The 12,698-nt window shown below is 40.7% G+C and overlaps 1 protein-coding gene across 1 annotated transcript in view; it reads left to right on the top strand.

The window, feature by feature from the left end:
• Positions 1-3,189, top strand: part of LOC126425084 (uncharacterized) — an 87,281-nt gene extending 84,092 nt beyond the window's left edge. The window contains exon 7 of the mRNA XM_050087998.1: positions 2,183-3,189. Coding sequence (XP_049943955.1) covers positions 2,183-2,825 — 643 coding nt within the window. The 3' untranslated portion in view covers positions 2,826-3,189. The remainder of the gene's footprint in view (positions 1-2,182) is intronic.
• Positions 3,190-12,698: the final 9,509 nt, after the last annotated feature.

The raw sequence follows: 12,698 nt of genomic DNA, 5'->3' as shown, positions 1-12,698 counted from the left end.
GTGTGTCAGACCCACCATACTTGCTCCGGACACTGCGAGAGGGCTGTACAATCAATGATCACACGCACGGCACAGCGGACACACCAGGAACCGCGGTGTTGGCCGTCGAATGGCGCTAGCTGCGCAGCATTTGTGCACCGCCGCCGTCAGTGTCAGCCAGTTTGCCGTGGCATACGGAGCTCCATCGCAGTCTTTAACACTGGTAGCATGCCGCGACAGCGTGGACGTGAACCGTATGTGCAGTTGACGGACTTTGAGCGAGGGCGTATAGTGGGCATGCGGGAGGCCGGGTGGACGTACCGCCAAATTGCTCAACACGTGGGGCGTGAGGTCTCCACAGTACATCGATGTTGTCGCCAGTGGTCGGCGGAAGGTGCAAGTGCCCGTCGACCTGGGACCGGACCGCAGCGACGCACGGATGCACGCCAAGACCGTAGGATCCTATGCAGTGCCGTAGGGGACCGCACCGCCACTTCCCAGCAAATTAGGGACACTGTTGCTCCTGGGGTGTCGGCGAGGACCATTCGCAACCGTCTCCATGAAGCTGGGCTACGGTCCCACACACCGTTAGGCCGTCTTCCGCTCACGCCCCAACATCGTGCAGCCCGCCTCTAGTGGTGTCGCGACAGGCGTGAATGGAGGGACGAATGGAGACGTGTCGTCTTCAGCGATGAGAGTCGCTTCTGCCTTGGTGCCAATGATGGTCGTATGCGTGTTTGGCGCCGTGCAGGTGAGCTCCAAAATCAGGACTGCATACGACCGAGGCACACAGGGCCAACACCCGGCATCATGGTGTGGGGAGCGATCTCCTACACTGGCCATACACCACTGGTGATCGTCGAGGGGACACTGAATAGTGCACGGTACATCCAAACCGTCATCGAACCCATCGTTCTACCATTCCTAGATCGGCAAGGGAACTTGCTCTTCCAACAGGACAATGCACGTCCGCATGTATCCCGTGCCACCCAACGTGCTCTAGAAGGTGTAAGTCAACTACCCTGGCCAGCAAGATCTCCGGATCTGTCCCCCGTTGAGCATGTTTGGGACTGGATGAAGCATCGTCTCACGCGGTCTGCACGTCCAGCACGAACGCTGGTCCAACTGAGGCGCCAGGTGGAAATGGCATGGCAAGCCGTTCCACAGGACTACATCCAGCATCTCTACGATCGTCTCCATGGGAGAATAGCAGCCTGCATTGCTGCAAAAGGTGGATATACACTGTACTAGTGCCGACATTGTGCATGCTCTGTTGCCAGTGTCTATGTGCCTGTGGTTCTGTCAGTGTGATCATGTGATGTATCTGACCCCAGGAATGTGTCAATAAAGTTTCCCCTTCCTGGGACAATGAATTCACGGTGTTCTTATTTCAATTTCCAGGAGTGTATTTCAGTTTTGAAATTGACATTTTTCCACTGTTCTTTCCGATTATAAGGGGCAAGTACGTCCTTCCACAGCAGTGATATCAGGGGAACAATGTTTGATGCCTTATAGGGCCAATTTTGGGATGAAATGAGGAACGGAAGAAATCGACTTTCGCTGGATACTAACTCATATGAAAGTCCTTTAAAGCTTCTGGTTATGCTAATTCATGTGCGATTCGTTTGTCTGGGAACCACTCGGAGTTTGTCCTGATGGAGAGAGAAGTTTGAAAAGTGAATGTGTTTAGCACAAGCAGTCCATTCAAAATAATACGTCTTCGTCTTGCAAGATTGTAAGGAACCCCACACCAAACTATTGGCATTAATTTTAAATTTTTGACGGAGCTGCCCACCCTGTTGGAGCCTAGACAGCACCTCTAATTTAAAAGGCTGTCAGTTCTCCTCCAGTGAAGAAAGAGATTTTGGAAGAGAGTGACGAGTACATCCCATGCTGCTCGACTGAGAAACTTGTTTCTAAAGGTACTGGAAAACTGATGCAGCGATAGACAGAAGATGTTGGCAGGCAGGGTAGGGTGTCTATGTTGCGAAATTGTGCCATTGTAGATTTTATAATGGTGTTCTAATGTATTAGAAAGGTGTTGTGTAGATACTTTTTGACTTACTTTCGTACTAAATAAGTATATTCATATTCAGAAACGGTGCTGCTACCCTCGCACTTGAGTACCCTAAAACCAACATCACCACCACCACTGTCATCATCATCATCATCATCATCATCATCATCATCCTGCTTGTTGTAGGTCTGCTGCTATGGAGTACAAGAAGGGAGCACTCACTGCAGAATTTGGAGCATTGTACGAGAAGCGTGTGCTGGCCCTGGTCCTCCTCCGCTGCCTGAGGCGTGGGCTTCTCTTCCAGTTGTCTCCCAACAATCGCGATGCAGGCAGGTTCGACGATGTGGTGCTGGTGTGGCGACGCGAGGAACATTCTGAGTCGCACGCCCTGCTCGTCCAGGTCAAACACAAATCCTCTGGGAGGAAGACCATCCCCAGCCGCATGTGGCTGACCCTGTCTCCCAGGCCTGACTTCAGTCTCAGCAAGTACTGCACTTCCTTCAGAGAAATTAACAAGTCACTGGTGAAGGGCAGAGTCACATGCGTCTTGCTGACGAACGCCTGCCTCGATGACAGTAGGCACAGCATGTTTCAGCGCCAGGATGTGGGCAGTGTCCCAGGTCTGGAGCTGCTAGAGGCTGGTGGTGACCTGTACAGGCTCAACCCTAAAAACGAACAGGTGTGGAAGGCAGTCCATAAGGACATAAGCTTTGTGGAGAATTTCTACCTATTGTGTAATCAGAGGGATTATGTGAACATATTGGGCGACATTTACAAAGACCTGGAACATTTATTGGGCGCAGGTAATCTGTGGGGATCCATCTGGTAAGATATGTGCAATGACCTCATGGCTTGGATGAACAAATAGAGTGTGTGTTTGACGAGTGGCTGGAGCAGTTGTTGGACTCTTGTAGTTGAATACACTAGGAAAGAGACTGAGTGAAGAATGGTGACCACCAGACGTGAGTATTGCAGTGTGGCTGTTGTTTCGGGTCTCCAGAAAGGGGAACGGTGGTTCTCTGTGCTACTAAGACTCACCAAAGACTGGCTCACAAAACACGCACCTTGCTAGCTATGGACAGGTTCCTCGCTGCTGGGTATGAAAGAGTTAATTTTTTGAATTGTACAAATTTCTTTTATACGATCTCAGAAAATATTTTGCATCATTAAATTAAAAAAAAGAAAAGAAAAAAGAGGTTCAAATGGCTCTCAGCACTCTGGGACTTAACTTCTGGGGTCATCAGTCCCCTAGAACGTAGAACTACTTAAACCTAACTAACCTAAGGACATCACCCACATCCATGCCCGAGGCAGGATTCGAACCTGCGACCGTAGCGGTCACGCGGTTCCAGACTGAAGCGCCTGGAACCGCTCGGCCACTCTGGCCGGCCATTAAATTCAATTAGCCTCCATTGGCCACCATCAAAACAATTGAAATCAGCCTCAGATGATAACCCAGAAATGCTTTGTTGTGGCAAATGCATATATTTATTGCTGAGCCAAAACATAATTACCATGTGCTTAATAGCGTGTTCCTACACTATTGGAACGCAATTGCATGGGGGCTTAATTAAATATAATGCAAATAATTTTAATTTTAGTAGCTGTCTGTCCGGCTACGCAGTCTCGTAACCGGTTGGCCCTGACTAGTATTACTCCGCAATCTGACTGCATAGAATAACAACAAAGAATGAAAGGAAATTTCCGTTAACACAATTAATTAATTAAGTCCCCAGCAACTATAAAAGCTACGAAACAAAAAACTCCGAAACAACAAAGAACAAGTGTAACTGTTCTGTGTGTGGAAGTGTGATTCAATGTAGACATCTAGCACGGTTCTTCCTCACTTCGACAAGATGCTTTAAACGCCATTCACAATGAAGTAATTAAAACACCAGAAATACTATGATTGCACATAGAAACCAGAATTACACTCTAATACATGAACACAAGCCAGATGCTTTGTTGACTGAACCTGTGACCAAGAGACATTGTTAGTTAGGAAATTTGAAATACTAAATTTTTTTATTACCTCATATATATTGACGAGAAATACACTCTGGTTATTACAAAATCCCCAATCGAACAGCATCGGGTGTCTAGCCCATCAGAACAACTGCACACGACATGGTCACAACTAGTACTGCTATTGACATCCTCTCAACAACCACTAACCACGGCAACTTCTCAACTAGCACTACCAGTGGAAGCGGCGGAATAAAACTCTTTGGCGCGATCTCTGGCGCTGTGACTCAGTGTAGCCACCTTTTATATGCCCCTCCTCCACGGGCTAGAATTTGATGGTATTTTTGCCAGCATTGGTGGTGAAAATACCACCAAATTCGTAAAAAAAAATACAGACAAAAATAAAAGATAATATGAATAAGTAAATATCACACAACTAAATAAATTTTGGCTTTGCACTGACCCTTCAATAACCTAATATTTAAAATACAGTAAGGAATACAAATTCTTTCAAACATGTGACTTTAAATAATAGTTTACACAAGTATCATTCAATCAGTGGCACCAGCAATGACGAATAGGTGTAGGTAAGAGTCTCATAACATTTCATAAACAGTAAATACACAACAAATCAGTTTATACAATTATTCACATAAAATCTTTTTAATAGTTCAATAAACAAGTAGCACTCCTCAGAGTAGTTGACACTTCCAACAGTAGCACCCAGCAATGGTCAACAGGTGCAAATAGCAGCCTCATTACATTTCATCAGCAGTAATTAAACAGCTCCAACAGTGGCACTCAGCAATGTTGAACAGGTGCAGACACCAAGAAGTGACATCATTTCATTAGAAGCAGTTCCTTCAGTGGCACCCAGCAATGTTGAGCAGGTGCAGACACCAACAACTGACATCATTTCAGTAGAAGCAGTTCCAACAGTGGCACCCAGCAATGCTGAGCAGGTGCAGACACCAACAAGTGACATCTTTTCAGTAGAAGCAGTTCCATCAGTGGCACCCAGCAATGTTGAACAAGTGCAGACACCAACAAGTGACATCATCAGTAGAACCAGTTCCATCAGTAGCACCCAGCAATGTTGAACAGGTGCAAGTAATAGTCCATAATATTCACTATCACTAATCAGACAGTTCATCAGAGTTTATTGGCAGAAATTAAACATTTCCAAGTGGCACCCATAATGTTGAACAAGTGCAGGTAACAGTCCATAATATTCAATATCACTAATTAGACAGTTAATCAGCAGTAGTTAAACATTTCCAAGTGACCCCACCAATGTTAATAAGTGTAAGCATGAACAACAGTTTGAACGCACACACAATTGCTTTTAGAAAATTATTATCAATTCTCTTACACTAAACATACAAATTATAATAAACACACAAATGGTATCACATAATTGTCATATTAAATATTACAAATACACAAATATCAGTAAACCTATAATATTTATGGGTGTCAGTGCAAGCCGCAACAAACAAGTAAAATAATATTTAGGAGATAGGTCGGTACCAATTATTTGGGATTAGGAAAGGAAAACACACAAAACACACTCACTCATCTTTCATCCTCATTAAGTACTACTGTGTAATTGAATAGTGTTAACTGTGTAAATGCAATTCTGTCAAAATTTGATGTTCAACATGTGTATCAAGTAGTAGTGGCACAGTGTATAACAGTCAACAATAGTTAGTCAACGTCATAGTCATCATGTCAAGACCAATGTTTGCCAAGTCAAATCAAAATGTACAGTTGCTGAACAACTGCCAGTGTGGTAGACAATCTTCCTTCTACTTGAGTGTTCTAGTCTGCCATCTTCAACCTCCTTGTTCCATATAAACCAACAAAAAAATATGCTCCTCGTTACTTTACCTCTTATCCACCAAAACTCCAATAATCATCAGCATCACATAATCTCAATACCTCAATAATACTCCTTCAATACATCAATACATATAAACCTTATCACCAATATCATTTCACTTCCATAACAACTCTTTCCTCTAGTCAATCTCCTCAAACAAGTACAGATGACAACCTAGTGCAAACTTCCAATTCATCATCCCATATAATCCGAAGACACAATGTCCACACACAACCTCCATGTAATCCATCTGACCCAAATCTTCTACTCATTATGAACTATAAAATACATTTTGGTTACCTTATCCATCATTAAATAAAAGAAATGCATACATGACCTCTAACAGCCTTTAGTTTGAATAACTCTCAGTAAGTAAGTACGAGTACGGAGTGTGAATGATTGTAATAATTCACAGTGTGTACACCACTTTAAGAATCATGGAAAAACAGAAGCAAACATGTGGAGTATTTCTTGTGTCAAGTGTCACTTGCTATTTCAATTGCTCACGAAGAATGCAGTGTAATAACTGTCAATGGTCTAAACCTAGTGTTGGTATGTCATGTCGTTAGCTTCCTTCCTATTAGCATAAATTTATACAGCATCTGTAAAACCTCCAGCTCATTTGACTTCAATGAAGTTTCTTGTACCAACGTCGTTCGTAGAATTATAGCAGTTCATTTTCTTATCTTAAAATATAAGGCACTGAGCGTAAGCAAAACATGCAATAGCGAGTAAATATACCAGTAGAGAACAGAATGTTAACAAGTGGATGTAGCACAATCCCTATAACGAGGCTCTGCCAAGCGAACAATCTATAATTAATACCATAGTGTGACCTAAACTCCATGTTCGTACACCATATACCAGCATTTCTATATACCAAATTAAAGAGTAGTTCTGACAACAAAACAGAAATGTGTAAATATGCAATTCATACGCAAAATAGCAAATATATATCTTACATAATAAACAGGTCATTAGCATCATATCAGCATAAGCAAATAAATGTTCATATGTGACAGTTATAATTTAAATAAATAAGCACAGCAGGCAACATAATAAAAAAATATGTGACATCAGTGAAAAAGCAGTGCAGCCAAGCGATGCATAATATACATAAGTAACAACCCTGTTCATTAATCAATCATTGTCAAAATCAGTAAATGTACGCAAGCACGTCACTTCACAAGTAAATTCATAGAACATAAAATTTAGCACAAAGTATAAATCACGTGATCGTGAGCAGCAAATTACGTATAAAGTACATACCCAAGTGGAAGTATGTTTCCTGAAAAATAAACTCAATTAATAGTTACCTTTTTAGTTTATTACTTTCTTCTTCGAAATTACATTCTTCCTGAAATTTTCTCATTAGCAAGTCCTCTTAATGTTGGACTCACACAGAATTTACCTGAAGTTCTTAAATATTTTATACAACTGTATCCTGAAAAATACTGAACGTTAATAACATAATTTATCAAGTCACTATAGCTTTATACTGAATTTAATCAGAGAAATTAGACTGCGTATTTGTTTACGGCTGTCAGTGCATTCGCACTGAGCGCTCGATCAGCTGTAGGTACGCGTGACGTAGGAAGTAATTGTTTGCGGTCAACGACTGCCTTGGGGGCCGCGCAGACTTGACTGTTGCTTTGAGCATGTGCCGCCGCCAGAACACGGCGCGGTATCCTTGCATTCTCCGCGTGTTTACGTTTGACTGTTAGTTTCTCAAAAGTATGTCATTCCACAAAAAATTTAACGTTCGATATATGATGTATTCCCTTAGAGCGTCGAGATTTAAGAGTTTCTACTTCGACAGTGTTATCATGAATAATTTTGCGAACTCTATATGGACCGTTATAAAGCAGAAAAAATTTGCGACACAAGCCATTTCCTTTGTGAGACAAACTATGAGACTTAATTAACACCTTTTGACTAACTGACAATGTTTTTTAAACGACCAGGTCGTTTAGCTGATTTCTCTCTTCTAGCAGCCGCAGATGCAATATTTTGCAGAGCCAGGTTCACAACTTCAGAATGCCGCAGTTTCCGTGTAGGTGGAAAAGGAACTATTTCAGAAATGTGATTTGTCGGTGCTTTATTTTTTAATATCAATATAGGCGGTAAAGAAGTTGAATCATTAGGGAGTTCATTCAGAATGTTTTGAAAAATATGAAGATACTGATCCCATGTTGTGTGATTATGATGACAATAAAGTCGACACAATTTATTGATTTCCTTCATCCATCTCTCTGAAGCGTTAGATTGAGCGTGAAAACGTGAAATGAAAATTGGTTTAATCTTACGACGCCGTAGAGTACGAAGCCAAATTTTAGAGCGAAACTGTGATCCATTATCTGATATAACCTTATCAACATGACCCACTTCTTTAAGAAAATGTTTGATGAAAGCGTTAGATACTGAACGATCTGTTGCTTTGCGTAAAGGTGTAAAACACACATATTTTGATGTCAATTCCACTGCTACCAAAATGTACGCAAAACCATTGGTAGAACGAACCACTGGACCGAACAAATCGACTGCAGCCATCTCCTTTAATTTCGCAGGAATGATAGGAAACAACGGTTCTCTGTGAGAAATAGTTGGCGGCTTAGCCTTTTGACATAATTTGCATTTGGCAAGAACAGATCGAATACGTTTTTCCATATCACTGAAGTAGCAATTTTCTCGTAATTTATGAAAGCATTTTATGGGCCCAAAGTGTGCATAACTGAAATGTGTATACCAAATCAATTTATTAACCCACTCATCAGGAATACAAACTAACCAAACACAGTTGTCGACGGATTTTCGTTTAAAAAGAATATCATCGCGAACTAAATAATACTGTCTAATCGCTACGCTTTCCTTTCTCCTCCACTTCTCCTTAATGTCCTTCCAGATGGGATCCTTGTTTTGCTCCTTAGCGATGTCCTGGAGCGAAGACGAAATAAAATTTTCAAACGCAACACCTTGAATATACATCAAACAATAATTGTTTTCTTTGCAGTCCGCCGCAGCACTTTGTTTCAAACCCATAGGTGCACGTGATAAAGCATCAGCAATAATAATTGAAGAACCCTGTATGTAAACAATACTAAAGTCAAATTCCTGTAGATACAGCGCCCATCGTGACAATCTTCCATGTGTTAATTTTGTTGACATAAGAAATTCCAGAGCTCGATGATCGGTGTAAACCTTAGTATGTCTCCCATACAAAAATATGCGAAATTTTGTGAAAGCCCATACAACAGCCAAAGCCTCAAGTTCCGTAATCGAATAATTCTTTTCTGATTTAGAGAGAACACGACTTCCAAATGCAATAGTTTTCCATACTACAACGCCGTTTTCTTCTGTCTCTTGAAATAAGTGTGCACCCGGCCTTTGTATGATGAGTCCGTCGCCAAACAAAAATCTTTAGATAAATCCGGATGTGAAAGAAGTGGAGCAGCAACTAAAGCATCACGAAGTTGTTCAAATTCTGATTGAGCTTCCTCATCCCAACACCAATTAGAATTCTTTCCAGATAGTTCACATAAACGAGGTGTGGCCAAATCGTCCAATCTGACAAAGCGTCTAAGAAAATTACAGACACCAAGGAAACTACGAACATCACGTTTTGTAGTAGGAACAGCATAATTACGAATAGCATCTAGTTTCTCTGGATCAGGAAGAATACCTTCTGTAGAAATAATACGACCAAGAAATTTCACCTGAGAACGACCAAATTCAGATTTTTCCAAGTTCACTGTAATGTCAACTATTGCAAAAATACGTAGTAATGAATCCAAAATTTTGTTATGCTCACTCCAAAACGTTTAGCAATAAGAATATCGTCAACATATGAAGTAATACTGTCACGAAGATAAACAGGTAAAGTTTCGTTTAAATTACGAATGAATGCTGCTGAAGATACAGTAAGTCCAAACGGTAATTTCCGAAATCACTTTTGGGTAAAATAGTCATATCCGGTTATTCTTTACCGACTCTCTAGATAGATTGATAGTTGAAGAGTTGTTTTGATAGATACAAAGCATAGTAAAAGAGTAGGCAGCGGTGCAGAAAACTAAAAGGGAAATAGCACCACTACAACTTGGGGCCCTGTGCACGCTACGGCACATATTCACTTAGTGTAGCGAATCCCCTGAGGACCTAAATAGCCGCACATAAATTCCAGTTTGTGACTTAGTGGCCAATTTGAAGGAAGTGCATACATAAATTGATCTGACCATGAACATGGATGCACGTCATTCTTAGAATTGCAAAAGATCTTAAATTTCCAAACAGTTAAAAAGTGTTTATAGTCAAAGTTTTCGCCTCGTGGCGACAAAGACCTACCGTGTCTGTCCCAGTCCGAATGTCGATTATTGTCAAGTTCGCGCGCCTGGCGCTCTCTTGTTGCATCTCGTAAATGAGATAAATTATTATCTTCAAAACCCGCCGCTATCGGTGATTCCAAATTTCTTCTACCGTCTTTTCCTACGATTTCGCTTTCAATTTGTTTGACTTGCTTTCGTAACGCCTCAAATTCCCTTTTAACGCGTTCATTAAATTTTCCCTGATTTCCAACATGTTTATTTATGTTCTGGTACTCTTCAGTTTCTGCAAATGGCAATGGAGCTGTATCATCTGAATCTCTGTCCCAATTTAAACTAAGACTTGTCAGTTTATCTGAAATCTCCTCAACTCTTTCCGATAAGTCGCCTATTTTTTCTTTCTGTTTATTTACGTCTTCCGTAAGTGTCGCGACTCGGGTTTCAGTATTGACACATTTAGTAGTTAACTGTTCATTTTGTTGTGTTAGGTTATTTATTCTGTCATTTGGTACGGATTCCTCGATTCTCTCAAATATTTCTTCCTTATCGTGTGACATTGTAAATTTATCTCTGAAAATTTTTGTACTATCACGCGATCTCTTTCTTCCTGTTCTCTATCCTGTTCCTTTTGTCTAATCTCTACTGCAATTAATCTATTATTGTGAGAATTCAAAATCAGTTGTACTTCTTCTCTAATTTCTTTCTTTAATTCATTTTTCATATTTTTGAAACATGTCCCTATTCGTGAGTCTAACCGTGTTTCCATTGTTTCCATCTCTGTTTTAATTGTTCCTATTTGTGAGTCTAACCGTGTTTCCATTGTTTCCATCTCTGTTTTTAACCGTGTTGCCAATGTTCCCATATCTGTTTTTAATTCAGATCCCAAATTTAATACTGCACTCATCAACTGCTCCATATTAACTGGTTCGAAATTCTTTTCGCTCCTACCATTTCCCGCAAAACCAACTTCTTCCGTCAAAGCTGTAAAGCTATCTGTGTTCAATACTATTCCAGAATATTCTGTCGTTAATCTCGTATTCTGAAAATTTTTTGATTGTGAAAAGTTTTGGACTGGTTCTGGACTATTTTCCCTGCTTATTAAATTATTTTCTACTTCATTATTAATCATACTGTTCTCCTGTGTTGGCGAGTTCGCCATGTTAACAATTTCGTCATTCTGACTATCCATCATTTTTGTCTTTTTCATCGATCGCGTAATCATTTACAAAACATACAAAACACGTCACTATACGAAAATTACACACAATATGACACTTTATGACCAACAATACCATTCACACGAAATGCTTCCCGACAAACACGCCTAACGAACAATTCCCAAAATTGTCAAACCCGTATAAAAGACATCAAAAATTAAATTCTGCAAAAATACCGTCAGAAGAATGACAAGACAACTACAAATGTTCAATTACCAAATCTGCACATGCAATATAGACTACAATTACTAAACTACAAATTACTACAACAATGCTACTGTCTGCTATTTTTACTATCGAAAGAATTCCACGGGACGATCCGAAGCAGCGGTCGCCACGTGCATGGGAGCTTAAAAAAATAAAATGCAAATATTTTTAGTTTTAGTAGCTGTCTATCCGGCTATGCAGTCTCGTAACCGGTTGGCCCTGACTAGTATTACTCCGCAATCTGACTGCATAGAATAACAACAAAGAATGAAAGGAAATTTCCGTTAACACAATTAATTAATTAAGTCCCCAGCAACTATAAAAGCTACAAAACAAAAAACTCCGAAACAACAAAGCACAAGTGTAACTGTTCTGTGTGTGGAAGTGTGATTCAACATAGACATCTGGCACGGTTCTTCCTCACTTCAACAAGATGCTTTAAACGCCATTCACAATGAAGTAATTAAAAAACCAGAAATACTATGATTGCACATAGAAACCAGAATTACACTCTAATACATGAACACAAGCCAGATGCTTTGTTGACTGAACCTGTGACCAAGAGACATTGTTAGTTAGGAAATTTGAAATACAAAATTTTTTTTATTACCTCATATATATTGACGAAAAATACTCTGGTTATTACAAAATCCCCAATCGAACAGCATCGGGTGTCTAGCCCATCAAAACAACTGCACACGACATGCTCACAACTAGTACTGCTATTGACATCCTCTCAACAACCACTAACCATGGCAACTTCTCAACTAGCACCGCCAGTGGAGGCGGCGGAATAAAACTCTTTGGCGCAATCTCTGGCGCTGTGACTCAGTGTAGCCACCTTTCACAATACTGCTGTGAAAGTGCTTCACATGCGTTCGAAAATTCTTTGGTAGTTTTCCAGACAGTGTGGCTGAAGGAAAGTTTCAGAGAGAACATCGGGCAACACTGGACTGTAACAGGTGAAAGGAATACGGTTGAAGTTGGATGCATAGCTTTCAGAGATGAAATAGTAAAGGCAGCACACGATCACATAGATAAAAAAGCGAGACCGAGTAGAAGTCCCTGAATAACTAAGTTTAAATGATGAAAGGAGAAAATATAAAAATGCAGCA

The sequence above is a fragment of the Schistocerca serialis genome, chromosome 10 (assembly GCF_023864345.2).
Source record: "Schistocerca serialis cubense isolate TAMUIC-IGC-003099 chromosome 10, iqSchSeri2.2, whole genome shotgun sequence".
In the NCBI taxonomy this organism is placed as follows: Eukaryota; Metazoa; Arthropoda; class Insecta; order Orthoptera; family Acrididae; genus Schistocerca; species Schistocerca serialis.
This window is presented reverse-complemented; position numbering and strand designations above follow the sequence as displayed.